Here is a 9,904-nt window from a genome sequence, read left to right as displayed (position 1 = left end):
AGTTTTGCTAAAGGTGACAGTAGCAAAAGGAGAAACCAGGCTCATTTTATTCACAGTGTACTTACCCAAGAAAGTGCAGAGAAGATATCTACATGGATTAAGGTTAGATTCAGGTCTTTGTAATTAATATAGTAAGTGCATAGTATGTACAGGTAGAATACATGTAACATAAAGTGTGAGTTATGTGTTTATGTATATTGGTGCTTTTTCAGCAGTAGGCACTGTTGATTTTTAGAAATCTCATAAAAATAGTAAAATGCCATATTTATTCATAGAGTCTTATTTTACTCTTTCTTTAGAATATCTTAGATTTATAAATGTAGTTTGTAGGTTGCAGTTTTCAAAACGGCTTTAATTTGTGGTAAATAAATATAGGAAAGTGATACAAAATCTCCCTAGTTTCCAATATACTGGTTACTCAAATGTCATTTACTCAAGGGTGGTTTGCATGGTGCTGACACAGTTTGCAAGAATCTTGCAAAAGAGTATCATTTGAGTTTATTAGGATCTCATTAGCCAGTGTGTTAAATGTCTTGTGACTGTTTCAAAGTGTTGCTGATTTGGCATTATTATTTCATAAGTCCCTTATTTTCTGCTCAAACGAAACATTGTTGGACATTCACGTTGGTTTACAAAATACCACAAACGAATTAAAATTGCATAATTATGGACAGAAAATTTCATTTTCTGTCCACAATGTGTGGCAATTTGTGTGGCAATTTGTTCTCTTGCATTTTACTCTGTAAGTGGTGGCAAGCTAGTATTTTTTTTAGTAGTTTCTTAATTCTAGAATTTTTTTTTTTTTTTTATATATTAAAACGCACTACCTGTCTAACAAACCAGTGTATGTGTGTGTACGTTTTTCTATCCATATGGCAGTGGTGTATAAAGTACTTAAGTAAAAGTATAGATATCTAGCCAGAAAATGACTTTGGTAGAAGTTAAAGCTGCTGTTTAGAATGTTACTTGAGTAAACGTTTTAAAGTATGTGATATTTTTTGTACTTAAGTATGAAAAGTATTTTTTTGATATTAAATGTACTTAAGTATTGAAAGTAAAAGTACAAGTAAATGTAAAATACAAAAGGAGCAAAAAAATATTAAAAATTGTTCTATACACAGTTTGAGCAGCAAGATTGTGTTCAGTTTTAACTCTATTACATTTTGTTTCTTTAAATTGGCTAAAGGTTCATTGTAATTTTTATACATAAAAATACTAATATATTAATTATACATTGATGATTCGTTCATGTTAATTTATAGCGCATTATAACTAATGCAAGAGACAACTTTAAAATGTTAAAATGTAAATGATGAAATTAAAAATGAACAATACTTTTATTAACCTTATTTAATGTTACAAATGTACTCTTATTGTAAAATGTTACTATTTCATATAAATCCAAACAGTCATGCTTAAAAATTTCCATCTTTACACACAAAGGCATAGCATGGGTCTATTATATGTGTACTTTCACACATTATTTGGCTCTATTTTAGAAAAATTGATGATTATCTAATCAAAATATGTGTTACAGTGCCGATAAAAACTGAAATTGAATAGGCTACATTTCTGATTTGTTAAGCTTCTGTCGCTGTATGAGAATACAGTTTAAATATGCAACTTCGCCGGATAATGAATGCATAACAGCGAACAAATAGTTATAAACTAATGCAAATGAATGGTAACAATCTTGACATTAAACAGTTGGTGTATTTTTTTTTTATTTTATTTTTTTTTTTTTGTCACATTGTTTTAACCGCTTGAGGTTACTACTAATGTCAGCCTCGACGACAAACATACTGTTCTCCACTAATGCAGCATCTAGTCAACAAACTAATTACTTTATAGTGATATGAAAACATGTACTGTAGTGTACACTGTATAAAATACCGTTTTGTTGTCCGTTTTAAATCGTTTTGAAGTGACCCGCTCTGTGCAGCGCGCAGCCTCACATCACGTGTCAAAAGAAACCATACGAGGCATCAGTGATAGTTTTTATTTCGCCTCTAGAGGCCGCTCTCGTAATGTCTCATAATCTATGCTCGTAATAGACCTTTTTCACACTTCCGGGTTTTTGGCTTCCGGAATGAGCCACGCAGTGTAAAAGATTTTCCGGTTACAGTGATAGATAGCCTCGATCAGAACCAGTTCGGGAATCAAAGTCGTTTTACGAATTAAATGTCTTGAAAATGTTTGAACGGTCTTGGTGAATTATTGGTGAGACTACAGAGCTCGCATTAAGAGCTAAATTTAATAAATAATTTGAAGTGATGGCGGTTAAACTGGTTATATTCTTCGTGTATGTTTGGCGCGGCTGTGCATTATCGCGCTCCATGTGCTGTAAAGACAGTGTCTGTGTCTAAACGTGCATACTATGTGACATTATTAATATTCAGTACTATTTAGGGTGGATAGTATGCACATACTGAGATGTATAGAGTGTTTTTAGCGACGTGCTGGGGAAAATCGACTGGCAGATCCCTTATCACACAAGCCTGATCCTCTGATTCGTGAAGCAGGACTGCTCGCACCATGATATTTCTGGATATAAACACTTCAGTCATCTCTCACTCATTTTCCTGTCATCATCATCTTAAAGTGTGTATTATGCGCAGCATTGTTGTGCTATTGCAACATGCAAAGACTGATAGTTGTGTACAGTGTGGTTTTGGAAATTATGTCTTAGTTTAATCATTTTAATCGATCAGGATTAATTATAACATATGCTTGCAATGTGGGATGTGATGCCATATGAGACATGCTATATATTTTTTTAAAACGTAGCTATTAAACTCACGACAATATTATGTATCTCACGACTTTATATCCCACATTAAAGTATATATTGGGAGTTAATTTTTTTAATTACTAAATTATATAAATGTTCGTAGTACGTAATACGATCTGGGAAATTGCTGAATGCGTAGCTGCATAGCCTTTGCTGTATGACAGCTGGTGATATAAATCCATCTTCCGGTAAATTCGATCAACGGTCTGAGTGGCTGTATAAGCTACAAACAAGTAGAAAATAATTGATTTGTAGATTATACAAAAGCTATTTGGAAAACAGACAAAACAGAAAAGGTAAGAAGCGATATTTGAGAAAAGAGCATATCAATGTAATAGCCGTAGACGCATAGCGGAACTAACTTTACCCTGCGTCACGTGATTTCCGATTCTTGTGAAAAAGGTCTATGACCAGTGCCCAAGGAAGTCGACCGGAAGTTGAAGTCGGCCGGGTGCCGCCATCTTGTAGCAGAACTTCACTTGCGTTAGCATCCCCATTGACTCCCATTCATTTTGGCGTCACTTTGACAGTGAATAACTTTACATCTGAGGTGTTTAAAGACTCCATTTGTCCATTATTTATTTCCAAAGATACACGACAATGTATAAAGGGCTCCATTACCTTCTATGTTACATTATGGCCCCGTAGAAACAGTTTTTGTAAAAATAAGCTAACGATTGCGTCATAACCACTCGACTCTCTGTCGCACAGCAGAGAAATTACCGTACAGACAGGAGGAGAAGCTCGCAGGCAATCAGGGAGATTATCTTAATATGGCGTACTGGCGTTACATTTTAAAATACTATACAAAATAATTAATCAGAATACTTACTCCTGCTCACTCACGCTGAAGAACTCCCCGCCCAAGCTCGCCGTCTCTGCAAGATTAACGATGGCAGTTTGCACGCACAGCTACTAGAAGATTTACAGCTGTTAGACAGGTTGCTGACGTCATCAAGCTTAGTGTGAGTCTGCGCGTCAGAAAAGGAAGTGCTAAAAATCGCTAAAAATGGGCTTCACTTGACTCAATTGAGTTCCAATGGGGTCGCTGTGTCCATTTCTTTTACTGTCTATGGTAATGACAGCGCACTCTTCTCAGCCGCTCCAGCAATGGACGCAACCCGGAAAATTAAGGGGATAGTTCACCCAAAAATGAAAATTTGATATTTATCTGTTTACCCCCAGTGCATCAAAGATGTAGGTGACATTTTTAGTTCAGTCGATCACAAATGATGATTTTTAACTGCAACCGCTGCCGTCTGTCATTCAAATCATTGCAGTAGATGGGAACTTCATCTATAAGAGTGAATAAACCTTGCTTAGACAAATCCAAATGAAACCCTGCGGCTCGTGACGACACATTAATGTCCTGAGACGCGAAACGATCGGTTTGTGAGAGAAACCGAACAGTATTTATATCATTTTTTACCTCTAATACACCACTATGTCCAACTCCGTTCAGCTTCCGGTGAGTGAGGTCAGATCACTTCCGTCTTCAGAACGCGTTTTTTGAACTTACTAGCAGGAAGCTGAACGGAGTTGGACATAGTGGTGTATTAGAGGTAAAAAATGATATAAATACTGTTCGGTTTCTCTCACAAACCGATCGTTTCGTGTCTTAGGACATTAATGTGTCGTCACGAGCCACAGGGTTTCATTTGGATTTGTCTAAGCAAGGTTTATTCACTCTTATAGATGAAGTTCCCATCTACTGCAATGATTTGAATGACAGACGGCAGCGGTTGCAGTTAAAAATCATCATTTGTGATCGACTGAAGAAAAAATGTCACCTACATCTTGGATGCACTGGGGGTAAGCTGATAAACATCAAATTTTCATTTTTGGGTGAACTATCCCTTTAAATCAACCGCGGTTGTGCGAGCACTTGTTTGCACATGTTTGCTTGCATTCTGTGTTCTTCCGACTTTATTTTGTAGTAAGTAACGAAAATGCTTTGGGAAAATGTATCGGAGTAAAAGTATATAATTTATTTAGGAAATGTAGTGGAGTAAAAGTAAAAGTTGACAGAAATATAAAAACTCAAGTAAAGTACAGATTCTCCCAAAAAATACTTAAGTACTGTAACGAAGTATTATTACTTCGTTACATTACACCACTGCTGAATGGGGACTTCAACCTGAATGCACACTGACTCATGGGAACTCGTGTCACAGTGGGGCCTAAATTTAGGTCCCATGGAGAAACAAGCTTCTAAATCATACAGAATGATTTTTTATTTTTATTTTTTTTTTAATGTAAAACTGACAGTTTTCTGTGATGGTTAGGTTTAGGGGTAGGGGTAGTATAGGGGGATAGAATATACAGTTTGTACAGTATAAAAACCATTATGTCTATGGAGAGTCCCTAAACCAGACGTGTGCGTGTGTGTGTGTGTGTGTGTGTGTGTGTGTGTGTGTGTGTGTGTGTGTGCGCGTGTGTATAATCAGTTCTATATCACATAGACAAACTGTATGAGTCATTGATAAACTGATGTTAACTCTGATAATGGTGTTAGAGAAAAGGAAAATAAAACTACAGATAAATAAAAACTAATCCTAAATTGATTTGTATATCCCAGACACATAATAACCTAATAGGAAATGACAACAGGAAATGATGAAAGGAAAGTGTGGCAGCTGAATCTCTCAAATACCGAGTCCAATCAGAGCAGTTCTCTATTTGAAAATCAGAAATAGCAACAAAATGCCTGAAAATATTTACATAAACACTTTCCAACATCACAATTCAAGACCAGCAGAGAAAGACCAACGTAAGTACTTTTTTCTATTTCACCCTAATTTATATTTAATATAATCCAGGGTAATCAGATACATGTTTCAGCCATTACACAAGATTAATATCTTGGTATTATTTATATATGTAATTTTATATACAGTGTACAGTTTTTTTATATTATTATTTGATTGACTATCTCTCTCTTCATGTTAAACACTCAACATCATTCACATTTTAGAATGTGAAAGAATTCAATACTAAAAATCTTGTATATGATGTAAATTGAATATTGCTTTCCAATCATTTTAACTCATTCTTAGCAAGCTTTATGAAGGAGTTGAAGCTGGAGTTGTGTTTAACAGTGATTATTTCAGCGGGCTCATGACATGACCCTGTGGGATCCCCTTTTGAGAATGAGATTTAAGAGTGTTTGGTTGCCCAAAATAACCTGTGATCTGCCTGACAGAAAATGCTTCAGAGAACTATTGATATGGTTAATAATTTATTTCAAAGCATTAATTTCTCTACTTATAATGTATTTTATTTATCAGAGAAGGAGTGTGTCAGTGATAAGAGACATGGTGTCTGTATGGTGGTTCTTCTCTCTGTTCTCCTCTTTCTGTCTCTGCTGGTGAATGCAGTGTTGGCTTACCTCTGTGAGTAACCTCATGTTTTATATATCAGTTGTGTTTGCACTGTGTATCAGTTTCTCAATACTATTTTATGCTTCACAGATTACACCAATGACACAAATCAGTTAATGGGATGTGAGCCAGTGACTAATAACTCAAACCTAGGTTTGTAAAACACATTTTCATATTCTATTATTAATCAGAGTATTTAATATCTAATTCATTTATCATTTAAATTCACTGAGTGACTTTTTAAACATTTCTTTTTTTATACTACAACACAACCTCAGAAGTTAACAGGCCATCACTCTCCTGTACTTACAAAGGTATGTCATATTACCGCTATTCAGCATATTTCAGGGCCTTATAATCATTCTGTGTGCTTCTGTATGTTTTCTCTATGTATGTTCAAGTTAATATACAGCATATTTTTCATGTTACGGATATGCATGTTTGTATGTTTCTTTAAATTGGACAATTAATAATTCTGTTATTCAATGTGAATTTAATGCACAAATTAAAAAAAACCTCAATAAACACAGAATAAACTGTCACTTCAGGTTTGCCTGAGAGGTGGGTCCAGGACAAGGGCAGATTCTATGTTTTCTCCAATAATACAAAAGACTGGAACAGCAGCAGAGAACGCTGTCAGGATCTGGGCGGAGACCTGGTCATCATCAACAGCACTGAGGAACAGGTATATATAAAGAAAAAGAATTTAAATAATTAGTGGTTTTGTTGAGTCAAATCTATTGTAGGCACCAAAATATCATAGAAACCTATAGGAGTGGGTATATTTTGGCTTGAGACAGCGTGAAACCACTCTGAACGAGAAGATGCATAGGTCTAAAAACCATAACCGCATGAAACACTCAGTTGCTCATTATACTTTACTTTGGTTGCATTGTACAATCTAAATGTCATATTTGCATTTTATCCATACTAAAAATCATATTTCAGCCCTATGTCTTTTCTTTTTTTTTTTTTTAGGAATTTCTTGCTCAGCAAATAAACACTTCTAATGCATTGGTGCTACACTGGATTGGTCTGACTGACCGCCAGACTGAGGGGACGTGGCTATGGGTGGACAACACCCCCTTAAACAACAACCTCTCGTAAGTACCATTTTGTTTCAAAATTTGATGTGCTTTGAATGGCCTTTGTTAGAAGTTATTTAAGTGTCATATGGATTTTTGACATTTTTTATACTCTTATTTTGTCCTGTCAGATGGTGGATTTTCCCTCCTGACGATCATGATACAAGTGATCCCTTCGGTGAAGACTGTGCTGTATTAAATGGATATTTAAGAGGAGAAAAATGGGGAGATATTTCTTGTTTGAAAAAGGAAAGAAGCATTTGTGAAATTCCATGTTATTGATCAATACTAAAGTATCGTTAATGACTTTCAATATCCCTGTTTATGTGTATTATATAATATGTATTACAGTGTATAATCTGTGTAGCTCTTTATAAATAATACATTTGTATTCTTTATTTTGTAATTATTGTTAACAGCACTGGCCAATTGTACGTCATTGCCTTTAAAATATTATGCACTTTCTTTACAGCATGAATTAAAAAAAAAAAAAAAAAAAAAAACATGGATATGTACAATGGATACAGCACTATGTGAATATGTGTGCTTATAATGTGTAAGCCAAATGTCATTTTTAATCTTTCTGAAGGCTCTTTATAACATTCTATTTTAGAGGCTTCTGCCCCCTGGTGGATTAGCCAATGCTCTTCAAGAAGTAAAAGGACTTGCAATATACAGTAGTGGCCAAAAGGGAGGGCATATCTGCACAATGTTTGCTTTTAATGACACTTCAGGTTCTACTAAATCAAAATATGAGGAGTATGCTATATAGGGAAGAATAATATACTAAATTTGGCTAAGGTATTATAATGACAATTTTATTATTATTATTATTATTGTATTATGCAAAAAAGGCATAGAAAAACAAAAAGGCTCACAGGAAATAAAGCATACATTGACTGCGATGTAATCAGTTAAACATATTTTGTTGGTTCTCCTTTGCTTTTGATTACAGCAGCCATTCTGCTGGGCAATGACTCACTGAGCTTTGCCCAAGTGTCATGCTTAACTTCCCTCCAATCCTCCTTGAGTTCTTCCCAAAGCTGAGCTTCACTGGAAGACCCGCATTTCAGATTAATAATTTCCCAGAGGTTTTCAATGGGTTCGTGGTCAAGTGACTGAGGAGGCCACTTGAAGATTTGAAAACTTTCCTGAAAACATTTGAGGTTTGTTTTGGATTACATTTGATCTCCAAATAGATCCTCCATACTTGGCTACTTTGTGTTCAGCAGGATTCCCTAGTATTGGTCCATTTTTAAAGTACCAGCAACTTTGTAGATCCTTCTAACACCTGCTGCAGACATGCATTTCCAATAGGGTATGGGGGAAAACGCCCCCTAAAACATCACAATTACATATGATATGGGAATAGCAAGGCCTGTAGATGAATACGTGAATAAGGGAATACGTTAAAGGAAAATATAATTTTTTCAAATAGTCTGTGGGGTAAAACGTAGGGTGACCAGACGGATTTTTTCCCCGGTTTTTGGTGTTCTGTCCCCGACTGGAGCTGTCCCCGGAAATGTCCCCATTTTATAGCTCATTCAAAACAAGCCGCATAGGCTATACATTGCAAAAAGACCGACGAGCATTCAGCAGCCTGCTGGAGAAATTGTGTAGTGAACATGTTCACCAACAGAGGGGGCTGTGCAGATACACTTGGGCGCGCGCCGCTACTTCATGAGGAACGTAATCTGGATCTGGACCAAAGCAAAAAGCCAATAAAGTCAAATATCGAAATAAACATCGTTATCGGTTTCAAGGTAGTAACAGCTTGTGAATATAAACATATTAAATTCAATAATGTTAAAAAATATTTGTTAAATGCCGTTTTATATCTTGTTTTATTTTTGTAATGTAATGTGCATTTGTAAAGTCATACTAATGTTATAATAGGAATAGGCCAATTGTTTTGAATTGCTTACAATGGTTAGCTACTATTAATCGTCTGGTCACCCTTTACATGAAAGGAGAAAAGTAACAGTTTTCCCCCACCCTTCCTTACCATTATGTTTCCCCTGCCATGCTTAATGGCGGAACACGACTCCATTCTTCCACACTCCTGTCCTTATTTTCTTTGGCAAATGCAAGGGGTTGCTGCAACACAAAAACTAATAAATGGTTTCTTTACTGCTAGTCTGCACATCTCTCTCAATCCATCCTCTTGTAGCCATTGGCTTACAGTTCAAGATGTAATTGAAGGTAAGAGGTGTTATCCAGGTCTTTAGAAGCTGTTTTGAGGTGGTCCCACATTCAGGTGATTTGCATCCTCATGTTAAATACTCAGTATAGTCTTCCTTGACCAGCCTCAAGACTTCACATACTGTATGGTATTGGTCTCATTGTGCTTTGAAATAATTCTGTGCATATTGACACTGTGACAATTCACATCCTGGACAAGAGAAATGTGTTTATTTGAAGTCTGTTTGCAATGCTAGCCGAAGCGAAAACATCCTCTCACGCCTGGCCTCCTCATTTTTTTGTATGCCTCGCTGTGCTCCTCCTTCACTTTTCGCCGCAGAATCCTGGACTTGCAGTCAGACTCGACAGATACGGCGTTGTAGCTGAAAAGAGGTAACTGCCAGTTTAATTGCTTTTGAAAGTTGATAAAGACTGAAATCTCATGATATCACGAGACCGACCGACTT

At 35.9% G+C, this 9,904-nt stretch overlaps 1 protein-coding gene across 1 annotated transcript; it reads left to right on the top strand.

Annotated features, from left to right (window-relative positions):
- Nucleotides 1-7,759, top strand: LOC137012442 (C-type lectin domain family 4 member E-like). The gene is made up of 8 exons (XM_067375663.1): nucleotides 1-102; nucleotides 5,370-5,561; nucleotides 6,079-6,183; nucleotides 6,262-6,324; nucleotides 6,450-6,485; nucleotides 6,720-6,856; nucleotides 7,150-7,274; nucleotides 7,388-7,759. The coding sequence occupies exons 2-8, from the start codon at nucleotides 5,495-5,497 to the stop codon at nucleotides 7,536-7,538; spliced, it is 684 nt and encodes a 227-aa protein (XP_067231764.1). The 5' UTR covers nucleotides 1-102; nucleotides 5,370-5,494; the 3' UTR covers nucleotides 7,539-7,759.
- The last annotated feature ends 2,145 nt before the right edge of the window (nucleotides 7,760-9,904 follow it).

The sequence above is a fragment of the Chanodichthys erythropterus genome, chromosome 3 (genome assembly GCF_024489055.1).
Source record: "Chanodichthys erythropterus isolate Z2021 chromosome 3, ASM2448905v1, whole genome shotgun sequence".
NCBI lineage: Eukaryota > Metazoa > Chordata > Actinopteri > Cypriniformes > Xenocyprididae > Chanodichthys > Chanodichthys erythropterus.
Note: the sequence above shows the minus strand (reverse complement) of the source record. Positions and strands in the feature narration are given on the sequence as shown.

What these genes read in the sequence shown, in the direction of transcription:
- LOC137012442 (XM_067375663.1), top strand. Translation starts at nt 5,495, where the DNA reads ATGCCTGAAAATATTTACATAAACACTTTCCAACATCACAATTCAAGA. An exon ending in GACTAATAACTCAAACCTAG is followed by an intron (nt 6,325 to 6,449) that starts GTTTGTAAAACA and finishes ACACAACCTCAG; the next exon opens with AAGTTAACAGGCCATCACTC. An exon ending in TCAACAGCACTGAGGAACAG is followed by an intron (nt 6,857 to 7,149) that starts GTATATATAAAG and finishes TTTTTTTTTTAG; the next exon opens with GAATTTCTTGCTCAGCAAAT.